Raw genomic sequence first — 22,345 nt, 5'->3', positions numbered from 1 at the left:
TTACGTAAACCTTACAAAAACTGAAAGTGTCAGATAAATTTGCATACACTGTGAAGTTAGAGGTGATACTAACTGTGATTTGGTTTTGCAAGGTACAGTTTTTGTGTTTCCTTCTTTAGAGTTAACTACTTCACATACCTATATTCAATGGGTAATGGAAAAAGCTTACAGTTTTTCGTTTTGGTTTGTCATTATCAGTTAAAGTTGCCTCAAAACTCCCTATATAGTTCAAGAGTTTGGGCAAAATGTATTGGGCAGACATACTTGTGATTAATTGTAATTCATAGGTCGGAAATGCCAATTTCCGATTCTGCTGAAATTCCTATTTCCAAATTTTCAGTTTTTCCATTTTTCCAAATCTCCTATTTTCATTTTTCCAATTTCCGATTTTCGAGGAACATTTTATTAGTCACGTATTGCATCAGAGAATGCAAAAAAATGAAAAGAAAAAAACTGGAAATTGGAAAAACGGAAATCGTAAAAACAACAAAAATCTTGTGATTGGTCTGAAATTAAAATTTTGCAGAAAAATTCTATATTGTCTGATTGGTCCGATGTTCTGTGATTGGGCTAAAATTACAGAGTTGTGGTAAATCGGATGTCCGCAGAATTCCGATTTCCATTTTCCGATTTTTGTTTTCCATTTTCGGAAATCATGTGATTGCAATTTGAAAATTAATGTAAAGGCACTTGGAAAATTGAACCAGTGGATTTGGAACCAATACATGGCTGTGGTGCCAAGCTTTGGGTTCTGTGTTATCTTCAGCTAGCTAAGTTATCAGCAGGTATCTGCTATTGGTGTCAACAACATCAGGTACATAATGGCTGTGGGAGAAAGGACTGAATATCAGTTACAGTCCGGCATAGATTAAGATAATTGGTTTTAGGGGACAGAGTAGGAAAGTGTTAGAAGGGTAAGTTTAGCTTAAAGTTAAGCAATGTTAGGAGAAAAAGTTAAGGGGAGAGGTTGGAGTTAGTCATCAAGAAAGGATTAGGGCTCGTTTCCACTAGTGCGGCGTGCGTCGCGTAGAGGCACGTCGGCACTGAGCGGGTGGGCGGGATCGCAGGCAAATCCCATGAGCCGTGCCATGCACGGCTATGGGATTCGCAGCCTCCACCGCGAATTCTACAGGGGGTTCCGGCCGAATCGCTCCCGCAAGTGATTCGGCCATGGCGCCGTTATCCCCTGTGGCAGAGTTTCCCCGTGCGATTCATGTGCGGGGAAACTCTGCGGAATCGTGGCCGAAACCGCAATAGTAATGTTAAAGGGAAGGTTAGGGTTATGTGTCAAGAAGTACCGGTAGTTTATGTTAAGGGGAAACACTGGGGTTAGGTATAAGTAAGGTGTAATCAATAACAAAAAAATCATTAAGTGTAGTGGTTCGGGTGAGGCGAGAAAGGAGAAAAAAAAAAACAGACAGAGAACAATTTGGAAAACCTGAAAAACATGCCAATCAGTTAGTGTAGGGCACATGCCTGTAACACAGGCTTACTTTGCTGAATCTAAGTATCTATTCTATCAACCTTTTAATCCCTTTTTATACCAAATTACTTTTGCACCATTTCTGTTTGCACATTTGAGGGTTTTTCTTTTATTGTTTTGACAAATACAATGAACTTTAATTCAATATAATGGACAGATGTAAACTAAATAATCATTTACGTGTTAAATGCACTGTATTCTTGAATAACTATTTTTTCCCCTAAAACAAACATCGGAGAGCTTTCAACAGGAACTGCTCTAGTGGGTATAAAATAATCAGCTCAGTCTGATTATAATCAACTGTAGCTGAAATGATCCAGTCAATAGGGAACTGACTGCAGTAGAAAGAACAATGCTGCACAATCTGGGGGAATTTTCTTCATAGCAGGGCTAAAAACAATATTTTGGCCTATTTAGAGAAAGCTGAAGTTTGTTTTCCAAAGTGCTGTGATGAATTATAAAGTGGCATATCATTGCAGCTTTATAAATGCATCCCATAACTTTTCTAAAAGGTTTCACTAAATGTCAGATTATTTTAATCAGGAAGGAAACAAGGAATGAATTCAGATCTGAGTATTTTTTACTTATTGATGTAAGTCATGTTGGAGGCTAGATATACAAATGAAAGAAAGACCTAAGAGGCTGATACCAATTCTTCTTAAAGTGAATCTGAAGTGAAAAACAAAAAACTGAATTATGAGATAATTAATTGGTAGTATAGAATAGAGTCTCATATTTTTATTTTCAGTTTTATACCTACTTTTTTAAGATTGCATCAGACAGTTGCAGTTAAAGAGAACCTGAGGTGGGGTTCTGACAATGCAATCCACGTACAGAGGCTGGGTCTGCCTATACTGCCCAGCCTCTGTTGCTATTTCAACCCCCCCTAAGTTCCCCCTGCGCTCTGCAATCCCCCATAAATCACAGCCGCGCTGTGCGAGCTGTGTTTACATCTGTACTGTCACTCTGCGTGCTCCCCCCGCCTCCTGCATAGCTCCGGTCCTGCACGCGTCCCTTCCCTCCCCGCTGATTGGAGGGACCAGAGCTATGCAGGAGGCGGGAGGAGCAGCAGACTGACAGTGCAGAGATAAACACAGCCCACTGTGACACGCAGTGTGTCAACAGCGCGGCTATGATTTATGGGGGATAGCAGAGCGCAGGGGGGGCTTAGGGGGTATTGAAATAGCAACAGAGGTTGGGCAGTATATGCAGACCCAGCCTCTGTATGTGGATTGCATTGTCAGAACCCCATCTCAGGTTTTCTTTAAAGAGACTCTGAAGCGTGTCTAAATTCACTTTTTTAACTTGTAGCCAAGTTAAGAACTATAAGCCCTGCTAAACCGCCACTATCCTGCGGCAAAACGAGGGGTTTACTCCCCCCAAATCCCCCCTGCAAAATCCACGACTTTCTTGGTCATGCATTTTGGTGCTCGTGGAGGCAGAGCTTTCAGCTGCAGCTCTGCCTCCATGCGTGTCAATCGCCACACGGAACTCTGCCTCTCCCCGCCCCTCTCTGTGAAGGAAGATTAAGAGGGGCGGGGAGAGGCAGCAATCAGCGGGGATTGACGCGCTAAGAGGCAGAGCTACAGCCATAAGCTCTGCCTCATCCGGAAGCGCACCTCGGAGTTAGGAGAGGGGATTTGGGGTGTATAAACCCCTCGTTTTGCTGCGGGATAGCAGCGGTTTAGCAGGGCTTATAGTTCTTAACATGGCTACAAGTTAAAAAAGTGAATTTAGACACGCTTCAGAGTCTCTTTAAGCTGGAACAAAATAGCAGAAGTAATGACCCTTTGAACTTTTCTGCAGCAAAACCTCCTTATCTCGCCTTTCCCTGACAGATATCAGCCTTTTAGCTTCTATTTAAACCAGACTAAATTCAACAAGCTGTAAAAAAGCTCAAACAAGCTTATTTACACATATGACAACTTAATTTTTTTTTACTGTTGCTGTACTTGAAAACAGAAAAATAATTTTTTTCTTAGTAGTACTATATGTGTGTGTGTTTATCTCATCATGTCTCATGTCACTTCAGGTACGCTTTAAGTACTTTTTTTCACAGACTGATACATAGAAATAGTTGTCCATAACCACTATGTTACCATCCTTATCTGAGGGCCTGATGATAATAGGGCACTGTAATAGAGTAAGGGCAGGGGCGTAGCAATAGGGGGTGCAGCGGTAGCGACCGCATCGGGGCCCTTGGGCCAGAGGGGCCCCGAAGGGCCCTCCCTCAACTACAGTATTAGTTCTCTATTGGTCCTGTGCTGATAATAATCACTTCTATATATACATTGAGTAGTGGTAAACATTAACAAGCTCTTCCCCATCCCCTTCTTGCACCTCTGACACTGCAGTTGCCATTGGCAGGTTTTGGTGCGCCGTATCAATTGTTATGTATAGAGTGCCTGGGGGGCCCCATTGTAAAACTCGCATCGGGGCCCACAGCTCCTTAGCTACGCCACTGAGTAAGGGCCTTTTTCAGTTCATTAGAAAAGTTCAATGGATAAAAATTGCTGTGCCCCATTGGTTAGGAAATGTGGTACAATGCATAGACATAGACATTTGAAAGGGGGGTGGGGGTAGTAAATAAATTTCTCCCTATAAAAATTCCATGTGAAATTATCCAAGGAGAGATAAGATTGTGTGTCAATGCTGAATGGGTGAATTAGAGTGCTGATAGTCAGCTGCAAGTACCAGAAGTGTGTTCAGTGTGTCCAAATCCTGGAATATGTTTTGTAGGCACTGTAGCACCAGAAAAGGTAGGAAAAGGTGATACATCTTGATTTCTAGATAACTTCTCTTTTAGAATGAGCTTATGAGTGAATAAATGGAAGCCAACTACAAATTGAATTTTTGTGACTCTTGGTCAAGACAGCTCTAAGATAGATATATTTTAACCCCCAAGGTTGTTGTTGTTTTTTCTGCTAAAAAAAACCTCCCAAATTCATTTGACATGTGTTCAGAGGGGCAAATACAGTATCCCTTGTGCTCTAGAAAGGGCTGCAGGTCAACTGGGTGCAGATTGTAGGAATTGTTATGTCTACTTGACCTGGTAACTCCTGGTTTGCATTATTTGACACTCGGGGTCATATGCAATTAACTTTTTCTCCTGCGAGTTTTCCTGGGTTTTCATCTTCGATTTATATTAACTTTTTAGCACTTTGCAATGAAAAAAGTACCATCAAAATTATTTTTAATAATTTGTTTGCTTGCTGATGGTTTAAAATGCATTTTATTGGCAAGTTTGAACATTTCACCTAGGAGAAAACTCACGTGGAAAAGTGAATTGCATATGGGCCTTAGTCTATGTTAAATGTTATTGACACTCACTAGAATGTTTCCTTTTTTTTATGTTCCATGTATTTATGTGGCTTATGAGTCTATTTTTTATGAACTGTATTGTTTATTTTATATTTATTTTTAGGTTCACTGGTAACATTTTAATTGACTCCTTAATGTGAACCTTTTCCTTCCATATCTAGATCTGACTTTATTTTTGGATGTTAGGGCCTTTCATGCATTTTTATATTCTTAGATACCTATATAAGCATCTACCTCTTTTTTATTTAATGGAGAGGCTCTACAGTTGTAAATGTAGAGGCCCACAGTCTACACCAAGGAGCACACCATGGAAAGGTTTTTTAATTCCAGTGGAGAATTGTATAAAATGACAGTGGAGATACTCAGCAATGACTATTTTTTGCCATAATATACTTGCCAGTAAAATGTGCCACAAGGAAAACAATTGTAGGCATAGATCACCAACATGAACAAGCCTCCATATGAGTAGATACTGATTTCTGAATTATTTAAACTATGTAACAATTAAAAATGAAAAACACAAGAAATACAAATATCTATAAACTGGTGCAATTAACAAACCAATAAATATAATTATGGCCATCAATCACATCATCCATCTGCTTATAACACAATCAATGAATATACATGGTGAGGTAATTAACAAATTATTGCTCTAATAAAGCAAATTGATTAACTTAATTCAATTGCCTAAACTAACTAATAAAACTAAAATCACAGCCAAACATGACCTATACAATTAAGCAAACACCTTAATCTGCAATTACTATCAATTAATTTACTATTTCATAACATTCAATTTATACTGCAATTAACATACATGACAAGGTAGTTAACAAATTATTGTTCTAATAAAGCAAATTCATTAACTTAATTGCTCAATTAATTTAATTTAATTGCTTGAATTAACTAATAAAACCAAAATCACAGCCAAAAATGACCTATACAGTTATGCAAACAGATTAATCTGCAATCATTATCAGTTCATTTACTATTTTAAACATTCAATTTACAGTAGGAATTATCCTAATATCTACAAAATACCTTTGTTATACTCTATGCAGACCTGTTTGCAGCACCATATCTACTTTCATTAATACATATTGATAGGAGATAAGCATAAGCCACAGAACTGTAGATAATACTTATGTTTGCTTAAGCAGTCCATAGACATTGGAGAGCAGCCATAATATCCAAATGCCTACATTTGTGTGGCAGTATGGCATGAAATTGCTTGCTTGTGCCAGCTGAGTGAGCATCTTTATGCTATGGACAAGGAACTGCAGACACACCAGTCGTGCAGGCCTTATCTCAGGTATTCCATAGCAATCAGTCATTTGATTCTCTCCTGAAAATAGGAGGCAAGTCAGTGTCTGCAGCAGCCAGGGTTCTTTCAAAGACATTTTGGGACTGATTTACGGAAAATGCATAAATCCACAATCACTCAAATGTAACTGTGCTTATGGACTAACTAAACAAAATTACTCATGCTTGCAAATGGAAATGTGTGTGAGCACCCATCAGAAGATGGCAAATGTTGAATTCAGTGGTTAATTATTGGCCATGGTTTTGCTCCGGCAGTTCTCACTTTCTCACTAGCAGATAGTGTATACTAAAACATACAGGGTTTATCTATAACATATTCCATACCAATGCCGTAAAGGCAAAGGTTTATACAATACCCCTACATACTTAAATAGGTATTATACAGTATATATACAGTAGTAGTAAAAAGAATGTGAACCCTTTGGAATTATATAGATTTCTGCACAAATCGGTCATAAAATGTGATCTAGTCATTTAAGTCATAACAATAGACAATCACAGTCTGCTTAAACTAATACCACACAAAAAATGTAATGTTTCCATGTTTTTTAATTGAACACACCATGAAACATTCACAGTGCAGATGGAAAAGGTATGTGAACCCTTGGATATAATAACTGGTTGAACCTCCTTTGGCAGCAATAATGTTAACCAAATGTTTCCTGTAGTTGCAGATCAGATGTGCACAACGGTCAGGAGTAATTTTTGACCGTTCCTTTTTACAGAACTGTTTCAGTTCAGCAATAGTCTTGGGATGTCTGATGTAAATCGCTTTCTTGAGGTCATGCCAAAGCATCTCAAATGCGGTGAGGTCAGGTCTATGACTATGCTTTGGGATTGTTGTCCTGTAGCAACATTCATCTTCTGCTGAGCTTCAGCTGGTGGACAGATAGGCTTCAATTCATCAAGCATTACCGCATTCGGTAATGCTGAAAACAGCTGACTTTACGGAGCACTTAGTAAAATGTTAATTCATCAAAGCAGTTACCGCATGAGAAGCAGACATTCCTGTGCAGAGAGATAAATTACCGACTTGTTAAGTGATTACCTCAACACATGTCAGTAAAATGTCAGCAAATGTTAATTCATCAAGCTCACAGCATTCGATAACATGTGCGGTGTTTATCTCCAGCTCTCCCCTGGCGATAAGGAGCTTGGAATGCCTTCTCCGTGTGTGACAGGACCATAGAAACCTCCCCTGTCCCCTGCAAGTGCTGCTGATAGGTTGGCCAGGCTTCTCGGGTGGAACAGACCCCCCCCAGGCAGCCAGGGGAGAGAAAAGAATTAGAGTTATTTTCCAGGCACCCTTCTTTTCTAGGCACCCTTCGGTAGTGTAACCCCTTGAGTGCCTGTTTAAATATGCAGGGATGCAAGTGGGAGCTTGTGGTAAAATGACCTAAGCAGGGAATGTGTAATGTTTCTCAGCAGTTCATCTAAGCTGTGGTAAGTAAATAGAAACTTAAGACTAATGAGACAGATTCAGCAAGAGCAGAGGCAGCACAACAAATATAAAAGGCACATGTATAGGGATGTCGGTGCTGCCTCTTTCCTATTGTAATGCCCTCACTGCACGGACCTCTTCGGTAACTTACTGAACATCTACCACATGTGTGAAAATATTGATGAATTAGCACAGTGAAGTGTAAAATACTGAATGCAGTATTTTAAGGACTGGGATTTTGTTATCGAACACCCTTTGATGAATTGAAGCCATAGTCTTAAGTTCTCCTGCAAAATGTCTTGATAATCTTTGAAATTCATTTTTCCATCGATGATAGCAATCCGTCCAGGCCCTGACGCAGCAAAACAGCCACAAACCATGATGCCCCCACCACCATACTTCACAGTTGGGATGAGGTTTTGATGTTGGTGTGCTGTGCTTCTTTTTCTCCACACATAGTATTGTGTGTTTCTTCCAAACAACTCAACTTTGGTTTCATCCCACAGAATATTTTGCCAGTACTGCTGTGGACCATCCAGGTGCTCTTTTGCAAACTTTAAATGTGCAGCAATGTTTTTTTTGGGGGACAGCATTGGCTTCCTTTGTGGTATCCTCCCATGAACTCCATTCTTGTTTAGTGTTTTATGTATGATACATTCGCTGACAGGGATGCTAGCATATGCCAAAAACTTTTTGTAAGTCTTTAGCTAAAACTCTAGGATTCTCCTTCACCTCATTGAGCATTCTGCGCTGTGCTCTTGTAATCATCTTTACAGGATGGCCACTCCTAGGGAGTGTAACAGCAGTCCTGAACTTTCTCCATTTATAGACAATTTGTCTTACTGTGGACTGATGAACAGCAAGGCTTTTGGAGATACTTTTCTAACCCTTTCCAGCTTTATGCAATTCAACAATTCTTAATCGTAGGTTTTCTGAGAGCTCTTTTGTGTGAGACATCATTCACATCAGGCAATGCTTCTTGGGAAAAGCAAACCCAAAACTGGTGTGTGTGTGTTTTTTTATAGGGCAGGGCAGCTGTAACCAACACCTCCAATCTCATCCCATTAACTGGACTCCAGCTGGCTAACACCTCACTCCAATTAAGCTCTTGGAGATGTCATTAGTCTAGAGGTTCACATACTCTTTGCACCTGCACTGTGAAGGTTTACACGGGGCATTCAATAAAAACATGGAAACATTTAATTATTTGTGTGGTATTAGTTTAAGCAGACTGTGATTGTCTATTGTTGTGACTTAGATAAAAATCAGATCACATTTTATGACCAATGTGTGCAGAAATCCATATAATTCCAAAGGGTTCACATACTTTTTTTTACTGCATATACATATAGGGTTAACAAATCTGTTCAAATAAGATTTACAATTTTTTTCTCGCAAATCTACTGCATTCACCTAAGGCAAATTTCACATTGAAATAAATGGTGCTGAGTCAATAGAATCTGAGAACCAAAGGAAGTTCATTCAAAGTTTTAATTGCTACTGATTCAAAGCTCTAGTGCATGCTTTCATCCCTAAATATTGTACATATGTCAGCGCTAATAGCACTAATAGTAGATGCATGTCATTTTATTCACTTTTCAGAAAGATCTTGTAGAAATCCATTTGGGAAGTTATTGTTCCCTGTCTTCAACTGCATAATTTTGCAACCTAGTTGTTTTTAAAGCTTCTAGTGTTCCAGCTTGATGTGAGTGCCATGAGTGCATAGGGTTAGTGATTGCACGTAAATTGACCGTTCCCCTCAGCATCTGCATTTCCATTTAAAATCATGGTCCCAAAGCATGGAGGCATAGCCACTCTTTTCTTGTGTGTATGTCTTAACAGCCATTGTGGTCTGGCTGGAGGCTATAGCTCTCCTGTCTCCTGTGCAAGTATGGCCCATCTTCGGATGGTGTAAATAGTGCAGTTTGTTGTTTCCAGGAAGTCTTAGACTGATTTATGTGCATGCATGTGCTCCCTAGAATGGTTGAATCCCATAGTGCCTCAGCATGAATTCCAGGTTAAGAGCATGGACTGTTGGCTTGCTTGCTGACTGGTGTAGGTAGAGTAGAGTCCCTTACCATAAACGCTACAATCTCATCATGGGGGTAATTGCTATTGCATGTAGTTCATTTTGGAAGCAAATGTCCACCTTCTTTAAGTGCACAATTTTGCAATCTAGTTGTTTTTAATGCTTCTAGTGTTCCAACTTCCAGCATGATGTGAGTATCAGGAGTACAGAGGGTTCATGATTGTTTGTATGTAAATTGACCACTTCCCTCAGCACCTGCATTTCGGTTTAAAATTATGGTCCCTAAGTAGGGTGAGCATCACCCCTCTTTCTTGGCATGTAGACCATGTAGTTTATGAGGGTTTTTTTGTGAGTGTTTTTTAACTACTTTGGCCTCCTGGACGTACTAGCTACGCCCAGGAGGCCATGTGCGCTGCCGCGCGCCCCAGCGGCCGATCGCGCGTGCACACGCACTCCCGGCCTGTGGTTCGCTAGCCAGGCAATCAGTGAATCGGGCTATGGTGCCTGATCACTGATTGCTCTCCCCCTGAGAAAAACCGTCAGCTTCGCACAAAAGTTGAGTTTTTTCTGTTCCTATTTCCCCCGACATCACTCTAAGCGTCCGTGTTATGCTTAGAGTGACGTCATTGTAAACAAACTCATGGCTGCCATCTTGTGGCCAAAAAGCTAACTGCATGAAAATGCAAAAAAAAAAAAAAAAAAATAGACCAATATGTACAAAAAAAATTGATTTGCATCCCACCCTCCCAAAAATACCCACATAAAATGTTTAATAATAAAAAAAAAAGCCTTACAATTAAAAATAAACAACACATAAATATTTACCTAAGGGTCTAAACTTTTCAAATATCTATTTAAACATGAAATATTTCTAATTTTTTTTAAATTATAAGCTTGTAAATGGTGATGGGTGCAAAACGGAAAAAATGCCCTTTTATTTCCAAGTAAAATATTGTCGCCATACATTGTGATAGGGACATAATTTAAATGGTGTGATAACCAGGAAAAATGGGCACATACAATACGTGAGTTTTAATTGTGGAGGCATGTATTATTTTAAAACTATAATGGCTGAAAACTGAGAAATAATGCATTTTTTCCGTTTTTTCCTTATTCTTCCTGTTAAAATACATTTACAGTAAAGTGGCTCTTAGCAAAATGTACCCCCCAAAGAAAGCCTAATTGGTGGCGGAAAAAACGAGACATAGATCAGTTCATTGTGATAAGTAGTGATAAAGTTATAGGCTAATGCATGGGAGGTGAACATTGCTCGGATGCATAAAGTGAAAACGACTGAAGGCTGAAGTGGTTAAGTTGAGATAAGAAACCGGTAGTTTTACAGTAAAAAAGTAGTTTTGGTTAGTGAAAACATTTTTTTTTTCAGTTCATTCAAGATTTTTTGATGTGTCCTTTATTCAAACTTTTAAAATTTAAAGTGGCAGTACACATTTTCTTTAATAATTGAAAAAGGAAATGGGCAACATAGGGTCCATTCTCCCATGCACTGTTAACTTCTTATCCCTCATGCAGACTGATATTCCCCAGGGAATTCAGAGAATATCAGTAAGGGGCTCTGCTTACTGAACAATGGCCCACAGCATTGAAGGTACAGTAGGGGTAAGCATTAAACCCTGCTGCTCTCCAAAGTGCCCTCCAGTTCAAGGTTAAAGACAAGGGGGTAATCTGTAGCTCCTGGGCCCACATGTGATGGTAGGCCCTGGGAAGCAATTCATGGTGAAATCTAACCCCCCCAACATCAAGGAGGTTTCCAGAAATAACCCCCCCCCAAAAAAAAAAATGTATCAAGGTATTGTGGGCCCCTTGGCAAGGTAGTAAATGTGTTGTCCTTGTTGTCCTTTTGGTAACCTCAGGCGGAGAGAGGTCAAATAAGGTGGTAGGTGGGCCCCTTGACACCCACTAGGCCCCATGCACCTGCCTAGGTTGCCTGGTGTATGATCCTGCTCTGCCGTCCCACCAAGGTAAATTAGTACAGGTGTACATTAGTACATCTTACTCATTACCAGAATAAATATTTGCCTTACTTATCTGCCAGTCATTTGCCAAACTATGCTTATGGCTAAATGCCTAATAATAAATGAGCGCGTACCAGCTCTTGCAAAATGCCCTGCTGTAACTAAAGCTGGTAAACTCCCACAGTAGAGACTTTGGGCTGGTGCACACCAGAGCGGTTCTGGAGTGTTTTTAAAAATGCTTGCAGGGGGAAAACCGCTTGGCTAATGAAAGTGAATGGGTTGGTGCACATCAGAGCGGTTCGTTTTTCCAACAAACGCAAACTCGGGGACTGCAGCATTTTTTAGATTTCTGAGGCATTTCTGCCCCAATGTTAAAGTATAGGAAAGTGGAAAACAGCTCTGAAAAACGCTAGATCAGAGCGGTTTTCCAGGCGTTTTTGTTAAAGTAGCTGTTCAGTAACAGCTTTACTTTAACAATATTTGAAATCTGCTACACAAAAACGCTCCACAAAATGCTAGGCATGTTTAGAAAACCTCTCTAAACATGCCTAGAATCGCTCTGAAATCTGCTTCAAAAACCGCTAGCATTTTCATAAATACTTGGGTGGGGGTAGATATCATGAGTGATCCATCATGACTGATATCACAATAGCATCATTACGACTGATAATCCCTAAAACCCCTCCACACATGTGCTCCCACCTCCACCTGAAAGGGATTTTTCAAAAGGAATAGATTTTCACCCCCTTTAATTACTCCTTTTCCGCCCAATGTTCATTACCATGTGGGCTGGTTTTCCTAGATAATAGAGCCCCATATCTGCATTCTAGGCCTACACCAGGTCAAACTTGTATTATTAATAATAACTAATATTAACTATAATAACTATAATTAACCCCATTTCATCATATTACTCCTTACCCCTTTCTGCATATCATACTTTATGATAATGCATTCCGTTCTTTACTTAGAACGATTATAAAATTAGTCCTCTGTGTCCTTCATTACATCACTGTGGCTTAGTCTTCCTCATTTGTAAGTGATTTGGGCAATTCAGACCTCTTTAAAGTGGAACTAAATGCAGAACTTTCTCTTTGCTCTAAAAGACTAAAAGACTAGCAACAGCAGGATATACCTGAAGTTTGACTTGGTTTCACATTCCTGGGTGCACAGAAAGGGTTAAAGAGAGCCCGAGGTGGACTCATAAAATAAAAAAAAAAATAGGCTACCTGATCCGGGGGGCTGAGCGGATCAGGTAGCCACAAAAACCGCCACCCCCCATCGCTCCTGTGGGCCGCAATGGCCCACTTTCGCTGTCTCTCATTCACAGCGTGCAGGGAGCAGCAGGGGATGCAGCCAGGGAGAGAGAGCTGCCCATTGGCAGCTCTGGAAACCCTGTAGGAATGCCCTGGTGGGCGTTTTGAAGAGGGAATCCCTCTCCCCGGTGTTTACCTCCAAGATGGCAACAAATAATGTTGTCAATCTTGGGGGGCTATAGCGCGTTGGTGGGGGGCAGAGAGTGGCAGTGGGGACACAGAGGCATGTGAAGAGGCAGAGAAAAAAAAACACCTCAGGTTCTCTTTAAGCTTCAGTGTTTACTTATGAGCATACAGCAACAGCAGAGCTCGCAGCTCTGATTCTCAGATGCTGATAAGAACTGATTGGACACCGTGCTGTGGCTAAACAAACACAGAACAAGCAGCAGTGATTTTTTTTTTCAGCAACTAAATGTGGAATAAAGAATTTTCATTGCATGCTATGCAAGTGTTTGGTCCCACTTTAAACCTCATGTATCTGATGACATTTTAAACCTATTATATCTCCACACTATGTCACACTGCATCTTAGTGCTCTCTGTATTTTATGCCACACCTCAGTTTTGATAAGGATAATTGCACTGCATTTGGTGACTGGGCAGTGGGATATTATGACCTAATGCTAGGTACACACTATGAGATTTTCTGGCCGATTTACTGTCAGATCAATTATTTACAACATGTTCAATCTGCTTTCCGATCGATTGTCGAGCATTTTCAGATCTATTTCTGTTCACTATAATAGGAAATCGATTGGAAAATGCTCGGAAATTGATCGGAAAGCAGACCAAACATGTTGGAAATAATCGATCTGACAGTAAATCAGCCCGAAAATCTCATAGTGTGTACCCAGCATAACAGGCATGCACAGAGCTATAATCTGACTATGCTCACTCCCTCCCTTTGGTCCCTCCTTTGGCACACAGAGAAAAGTTGGGTAAAGTCAGCTCTGTGTTTACAGGAAAAGATTGCGTAGTAACCCCTAGCTTCCCCAAACTATTCCCCATGGATGAGGATGGACAGGGGGATGAGTTTGGACTGCTTATATGTTGCTGTTCAGTCCTGCAATAATCTTATATTAGCACTAAAGTTTAGATAGTTTACACAGCAAATTTAACTGCAAACAGCTTTAATAGAATATGATTATATCTTCCTGTGATACAATGACAGCAGCCATGTTGTTTGTAAACATTGCACAAAGGCAGGCTTATCTGCATCTTGAGCAAAAAAACCTAATCCCCCCTCCTCCTCCCTCCTCCCCTCTGCCTCTGAAATCTCTGGCTAGTAATACCTCCCCCTCTTCCTGCCCAGACTGAGCTCCCATGAGCCCTTGCTACTGTCTGAAAGTGCCTTGGCTCTCTGAAAACCTGTGGGCGTGGCTTGTTTAGTTTATAAGGAATTAGAGTATTAAAACAAAAACAAAAAAGTATTTGACTTGAGGAATGCCCTATAAACAATAGGAAAAGAACACAATTATGCAATGAGTAAAAGTTCATCTTGGATCCACTTTAACATTGCAAACTCAACCAACCATGTACAGTCTAGAGCTTCAACTGCTTTTTAAAAACTTTTTTTAAAGCTGTGTACTTACTGCCCGATGGGTCCAGCCATGTCCCCATGATGACAGTCATCAAGCGACACCTCTTCCTGCTCCCGACATCACACGACTACAAGACGAGCACCAACAGGAAGTAAGCAATTGCGGTGCTTTGTGCGGAGTCATCGGGAATCTTAAAGATCCACTGCGAAGGCAACATCATTTAACATGATATTGTTAAACAATGTTCCCTGATGTCGGGAAACATCGGCGCAAGTCACGGGTACGAGGCTTTACTTTCTGGATACTGGAAAAAGGGATTATGTTTATGACAACAGCACTACCATCCGCCCTACCTTCCAGGCCCGCTGCCTGGGCGTCACCCTAGACTCTGCCCTCTCCTTCAGCCCACACATCCAAAATGTTACCAGAACCTGCAACTTCCACCTTCGCAACATCTCCAAAATACGCCCCTTTCTGAGCCCGGACACTACCAAGCGTCTCATCCATGCCCTCATCATCTCCCGCCTTGACTACTGCAATGCCCTACTATCTGGCCTCCCCTTAAAACACATTGAACTCCTTCAATCAGTCATGAATGCAGCATCTAGACTCATCCATCTTTCCCACCGCTCTGCTTCCACTTCTTCTCTCTGTGAAGCCCTACACTGGCTCCCTATCAGCTTCAGGATCAGTTTTAAAGTTTTGTGCCTTACCTACAAATCTGTGCACAAGACCTGCCCAACCTACATTTCTGAGCTCGTCAACAAATATATACCTGCCTGCCCCCTCCGGTCCTGAAATGATCTCCGCCTGACCTCCCCGCGCATCTCTCATTCCCCTGCACACTTACAAGACTTCTCAAGAGCTGCGCCCACCCTATGGAACTCCCATCCACTCCCCCTCAGACTCACTCCTTCCTTCAACACCTTCAAGAAAGCCCCCAAAACACATTTCTTTAAATTGGCCTACCCCACATCTACCACACTCTAACTCTCTCAATCACCTTTTCCACAGTCCTACCTTATGTGTCACCCCTGCCCTTTAGATTGTAAGCCTTAGCAGGGCCTCCCCCTCCCTTAGTGTATCCTTCTTAATTTTTCTACCCCAGCAATGACACCCTTCTCATGGACTAATTCGGATTTGTTTTGCCGGGTCTCTGTAAAACGCATTTTATACCCCGATTGCATGTATAACCTTGTGCTATGTTGTATAACCGTTTGCTACCTCTCTGTCTGTCACTCCTTGTTGCAATTTAAGTATCCCTATTTATTGTCCAGCTCTGCATAATATGTGGGTGCTTTATAAATACAATAAATAATAATAATAATAATAATAATGACAAAACACCTCCCGTGAAAACACTGGAGAAAAGCCTACTGGGTCAGGGGCAAAATGCCTTCTGGAAATCTGCATTTGAAACAAACTAAACAAACTTATTCTATCTAGTTTTTGTGGATTTCCAAGAATGTATTGATCGACCTTAAACCTTAGATAAAAATACTGTTGTAAGTGGAAAGCTTTTATCAAATGTAACCATTATGTTACAGCTAAAATAAACAATTATTTATCAGGGCAAGGTCTCACAAAACCTTTTTAATGGCAGTTTTAAAATAAAAAATGACAGTAGGAAAAATGCTAAAATGCCTGACCTGCTCTGTACTTCTTTGGATGGAAGTCAATGTGAAAACACTGAACCTGTCCCCATGCAGTGTTTTCTGGGGAACATCCTGTCATTTTACAAGAACAGAGTTATGAAAAGCCTTGTTTGACCCTAGCCTTAAAGGGATACTGTAGGGGGGTCGGGGGAAAATGAGTTGAACTTAACCGGGGCTTCTAATGGTCCCCCGCAGACATCCTGTGTTGGCGCAGCCACTCACCGATGCTCCGGCCCCGCCTCCAGTTCACTTCTGGAATTTCTGACTTTAAAGTCAGAAAATCACTGCGCCTGCACGCCCGTGTCCTCGCTCCCGCTGATGTCACCAGGAGTGTACTGCGCAGACACAGACCATACTGGGCCTGCGCTGTGTGCTCTTGATGGCATCAGCGGGATCGAGGACACGGCAATGCAGGCGCAGTGATTTTCAGACTTTAAAGTCTGAAATTCCAGAAGTGAACCGGAGGCGGGGCCGGAGCATCGGTGAGTGGCTGCGCCAACACAGGATGTCTGCGGGGGACCGTTAGAAGCCCCGGGTAAGTTCAACTCATTTTCCCCTGACCCCCCTACAGTATCCCTTTAAGGTAACATACACATATTCAGTGAACCAGGTGTCTGGAGTACACAGCTAGATAATCAATACTATAAAATATATGTGAACTCCATTATCCAATTGTGACACATCAGAACTTTGTGTTTCTGCAGCTTACACACTCCCAAGAGTTGTAAAAGTACATAATACATTAAAGTCAAATACTGCACATGTAAACCATCGACCTGTGCATCCATAGGATAAGCAAAACTCAGGTGGTATTGTTGAAAACATCTTACAAAACACTCTGGGTGGTATATGTCCATGACAAACACACCAATAACACTTACCAAATTATCTACATTTTCACTAATATTTCTTTTTGGCCAATATAAATTTGTCTTGGTATTTGCAATCATTTAGCTATAACCTCTTGAAGACCGCCTAATGCAGGATTAAAAAGGCAGAGAGGCTCTATTGTTCCTCCGCAATGCCATATGGCTTCAACTAATAAGGAGCAAGATTTGACGGGAGCTCGCACGAGCGCAAGCTCCCGTCCGTAAACACAGCGGGCCCCAGCGATCAGCCTGCCAGCCAGTTATCGGGGGCATTTTAAGCTATTTTTCTATTTCAAATTTATATAGTGCTGACATCTTATACAGCGCTGCACAAAGTATAGTCTTATCATATAACTGTCACTCTGAGGGACTCACAATCTAATCCCTGTCATAGCCATATTTCTATGTAGGAATCCAATAGTGTATGTATCTGAGTCTAGTGCCAATTAAGGGGGAAGTCAATTAAATTATCTGTATGTTGTCATTGTTTTTTAATTAATATAGAAAAAAATAAAAATAGCAGCAGCAATCACATACCTCCAAAAGAAAGCTCTATTTGTGAGAAGATAAGGAGGTAACATTCATTTGGGTGCCAAGTTGTATGACTGAGCAATAAACCGTTAAAATTGTGAAGTGCCCAATTGTAAAAAATAGCCTGGTCACTGGTCACTAGGGGGTATACACCTCTGGTTCTGAAGTGGTTAACGAGAGCCTGAGGCAAAGCTAAAGGAAAAAATTAGAGCCTCTGGATCATCCGAATGCTCCCCATGTACTCCTTAAACTCTACTACTGCTGCCTGGGACCCTCTTAAAGATTACTTCTGCGCTCCTTTTTCTGCCCAAGTGTGGCCTTGCTGCAATTTGAGTGCTGTGATTTGAGTGGGACATTTGCTACAGATGGGGAATATTGGGGAAAATGGACTGCAGTTGGAAGATGCGCACCTCTTTAGGGGATGGGGATGCCCATTGCCCACTGCTTTTATAATGTTATTGGGAATGCCCACTGCTTTATGTTATGGGGACACACGCTACTTTATGTTATGTGGACACACGCTACTTTTATAATGTCATTGGAGGACAAACACTAATATGGATGAGCGTTCAGATTTGTTTCACTATTCTGATTACTTCAAAACAGAATTAAAATTTCAGCTGATGCGCACCATGACAGGGGGTTAACACACCCGTCACCCTCTTCTCCACATTGCAAATATGGAGAGGAGAAAGCACTTGCACAAAATGCAGCAGGGGTGGATACTGCCACACTGGGCTTACCTGCAGCGTGCTTCAATGGTAGTCCACAATTTCAATCAAAGGAGAAGAAGGAGATGGGCACAGCTGCTAAAATACCCTTTATTGTGGCTGGGTTGACACAAAAAAGCTTACAGCAGTGGGGGAAAGGACAAGCCTGACAGCTGTTTCACAGGGACTAGCCCTGCTTCATCAGAGACCATTCTCTGATGAAGCAGGGCTAGTCCCGGCGAAACAGCTGGCAGACTTGTTCTTCCCCCCACTGCTGTAAGCTTTTTGTGTCAACCCAGCCACAATAAAGGGTATTTTAGCAGCTGTGCCCATCTCCCTCTTCTCCACATTGCATTCCAGCTCTCATATGTTCCCTCTTTCCAGCTGTGAAGGAGGAAGTAGCTAGAGAGCTGGCTAATAGAGATAGGCAATGAGGTGCAATTAGTTCCGAGTTGATGCAGGATTTTACAAATACAAAATGATTGAAAATGGACCAATCAAATCTCACCAAGATGTAATTTGATTGGTCCATTTTCAAGCTGCATACATTTGAATATAACATTTGCATTAACCTGCATAAATTATTTGGGTTGCATTGACCACCCCTTTTACCTAATAATGTTACTGGGAGACACATTAGAATTTGTATTGTATAATTATGTGGTGCTAACATCTATTGCAGCACTTTACAAAGTACATAGTCATGTCACTGACTGTCCTCAGCGATGATCACAATCTAATCCTACCATAGTCATAATGTAGTGTCCTGCTATATTATTATTAGGTTTTTATATAGCACTGACATCTTTTGCAGCAATAATCACTGCCATATGTATGGTACCTAGGGAATTACTTCTAAAGAAGAGAGAGCTCCAGCACCTGCATAGTACCCTCACTAAAAATCCTGGAGCTGCCCCTGCAGTCATTTCACTGATATTCCTAAGAGGAGCTCACAATCTAATACCTACCATAGTCTAATGTCCTAACATATTTTATGTAGCAATTACATCTTCTGCAGTAACTTAGAGTGTATAGGTGTGTGGGCTCCAAATCATAGTGGGAGTGAGCCCCAGGGTAAAATTTGTCTAGTGGACCCTCATATTGCTGTGAGACCCCATCAGATCTATACACCTATACCCCTGGACATTGACATACACAAAAAGTTGTGCAATAGACAATAAAATATATATATTTACACTTACTATACTTTCGATTTGTTTATTGTCTGCCTATATACACTAGATATGCTGAGATCACATAAAAGACACTAGGCAAATTCTCACCGATTGCAGTTGTTAATATAAAAACTTGCTCCGTCTTCTTTCCATCATTGTAAAAAGCTAAATGCCAGGCACCTTGATCCATGTACTCAATGAAGCCTGTCTCTTGTACGGATGCCAGGACGAGACTCCGAGGTGCATGCTGCGGGTTTTCTGCATTTTTTGGTTCTTGCTTTATCAAGTGCTTCCCATCCATCAACTTTACAAAATCAAACTGTGTGAAGATCAAGGATAATTCACGGTGGATTAAACCAATTATAGGACAAATGTGAACTTTGCAAAGCTTTGGAAATTTCGAAACACAGCAATAAGAAAGTTGTCATTATAACATTTCACAATGGCTGATAACAGTTTCTTACCTTGATTTAATAAATCCAGGGTCAATAGATAGAGTAATAACACCTAACAAGCAGACCGTATGCAAATGTTCAGAATAGACAATGCTACCTGTCCCTAAGAAATCAGGATTTCCAATTAATGTTCCGTAACTGTTCAGTAACATCTTAACTGTTATTTTTAAAGAGACACTGAAGCGAGAATAAATCTCGCTTCAGTGATTATATTCAGCAGGGGCATGTGTGCCCCTGCTAAAATGTCGCTATCCCGCGGCTAAACGGGGGTTCCTTCACCCCCAAACCCACCCCTGCAAAATCTACGACCAACTTGGTCGTAAATTTTGCTGCTGTTGAGGCAGGGCTAACGGCTGCAGCCCTGCCTCTCAGCGCCGTCTATAAGCGGCGCAACGCCGCCTCTCCCCCGCCCCTCTCAGTGAAGGAAGACTGAGAGGGGCGGAGGAGAGGCAGAGATACGCGCTGACAGACGCGTGTGAGGCAGGGCTGCGGCGGTTAGCCCTGCCTCTATGCGGAAGAGATCCCCGGCGAGGACGGAGGGGATTTGGGGGGTAAAGGACCCCCGTTGTGCGGTGCGATAGTGGCGGTTTAGCAGGAGCACACATGCCACTGCTGAATATGAGCTCTGAAGCGAGATTTATTCTCGCTTCAGACTCTCTTTAAGTAATTTAACATATTTGCATAATAAAATGGCAATAACCACCGTGTATCTAATAACTTTGTACATGTACTTATGCTAAACGCTAACATTTATATAGCGCTTCTCTCCTGTTAGACTCAAAAATTGTTTGAGAGGCAAGCTATAGCCACCTGTAGACACACTGGTACATTAGACTAGATTCCCACTGTGGTCATTGCATAATGCATTCATTATAATGTGTGAGAACTGCAATGGACACTGCACATTCTATACTATACAGGTTAGTTCAAAGCCTAGATGCAGCAAATTAGAATATCACAATCTGTTGCAGTGCAGAAATGTGAATACGCCTATAGAATTGTATGGGCTATGAGTTGACATGCAGAAATATTCTGCAACACAACTGATGCAGTCCAACGATGTTACAACAAACGTTGTTCAGATAATACCTTTAACCACATAACGACCGCCCCCAGCCGATGGGCGGCGGCAAAGTCCGGGCCCAAACGACCGCAATACGCCCATCGGCGGGGGCGGCATCAGCGGTGGCTGTGCGGCGATCGCGTCATCAATGACGCGATCGCCGCCGGCAATAGGCTCCGCCCACTCTGCACGGAAACCCGCCGGCCAATTAGCAGCGCCGGCGGGTTTCAAATGCGGCGATCCGGCCAATCAGAGGAGTATAATACACTTTGTTATTGTAACAAAGTGTATTATACTGGCTGCCTCCTCCGCTGATGGTCACTCGTCGTGCGACCATCAGAGAGGACGGCAGCCCTTACTGTAAGCACAGCAACACACACTTTTACCCACACAGACCACCCGATCGCCCACCCCAGCCCTCAGAACCCCCCCTGCTCACCCCAGCACACCACATTTTGCACCCAAGCACCCCCATAAAACCCATCAATCACTCCCTGTCACTATCTAGGGACGCTATCCCCTAGGTTAGGTCCCTAACTGCCCCCTAGGGTCCCCTGATCACCCCCCCTACCCTCAGATCCCCCCCAGACCCCCCTCCCAGACCACCCCCCTGTATAGTGTATACAGCTATATAGCTGCCTTACCCACTGATCACCTGTCTATCACCCATCTATCACCTGTCTATCACCCCTTGTCACCACCACCCATCAGCGCAGACCCTAAACTGTCCCTTGGGGGCACCTGATCACCCACCCAGACCCTCAGATTGCCCTCAGACCCCCCCCTCCTGATAACCTCCCCAGTGCATTGTTTACATCTATTCTCCCCTGTAATCCCTCACTGATCTCCTATCGTCACCCCCTGTGTCTGCCACCCACCAGATCAGGACCCAGTCTGCCCCGTGCGGGCACCTAATCAACCCCCCACACCCTTAGATCGCCCTCAGCCCCCCCCCCCCAATCACCTTCCCAGTGCATTGTATTTGATTGTGCTGCAATTGTATTTGATTGTGCTGACATTCAATTTCATTGTGCTGACATTCAATTTCATTGTGCTGTAATTGTATTTGATTGTCCCGTGATTTTTTTGATTGTCCCGTGATTGCCCTGTGATTGGCCTGTGATCGTCTTTGATTGTCCCGTGATCGGCTTTGATTGTCCCGTGATCGGCTTTGATTGTCCCGTGATCGGCTTTGATTGCCCTGTGATTGGCCTGTGATCGGCTTTGATTGTGTCGTGATTGGTTTGATTGCCCTGTGATTGGCCTGTGATTGGCCTGTGATTTGCTTTGATTGGCCTGTGATCGGCTTTGATTGTGTCGTGATTGGTTTGATTGCCCTGTGATTGACTTTGATTGTCCCGGGAATTGAGTGCCCTGTGATTGGCCTGCGATTGCCCTGTGATTGCCTTTGATTGTCCTGTGATTGTTTCTGATTGCCTCCGATTCCCCACTCGCCAC

At 42.1% G+C, this 22,345-nt stretch overlaps 1 protein-coding gene and 1 long non-coding RNA gene across 10 annotated transcripts in view; one reads left to right on the top strand and one right to left on the bottom strand.

Annotated features, from left to right (window-relative positions):
* TENM1 (teneurin transmembrane protein 1) overlaps positions 1-22,345 on the bottom strand; it is a 1,180,670-nt gene that overhangs the window by 494,434 nt on the left and 663,891 nt on the right. For all 9 annotated transcript variants that reach the window (XM_068251163.1, XM_068251165.1, XM_068251162.1 and 6 more), the window contains one exon: positions 19,478-19,688. In XM_068251163.1, the coding sequence (XP_068107264.1) occupies positions 19,478-19,688 (211 nt within the window). The remainder of the gene's footprint in view (positions 1-19,477; positions 19,689-22,345) is intronic.
* The window catches only part of LOC137529146 (uncharacterized), a 204,838-nt gene that overhangs the window by 108,676 nt on the left and 73,817 nt on the right, over positions 1-22,345 (top strand). The window lies entirely within an intron of this gene.

The sequence above is a fragment of the Hyperolius riggenbachi genome, chromosome 8, assembly GCF_040937935.1.
Source record: "Hyperolius riggenbachi isolate aHypRig1 chromosome 8, aHypRig1.pri, whole genome shotgun sequence".
NCBI classification, from domain to species: domain Eukaryota; kingdom Metazoa; phylum Chordata; class Amphibia; order Anura; family Hyperoliidae; genus Hyperolius; species Hyperolius riggenbachi.
This window is presented reverse-complemented; position numbering and strand designations above follow the sequence as displayed.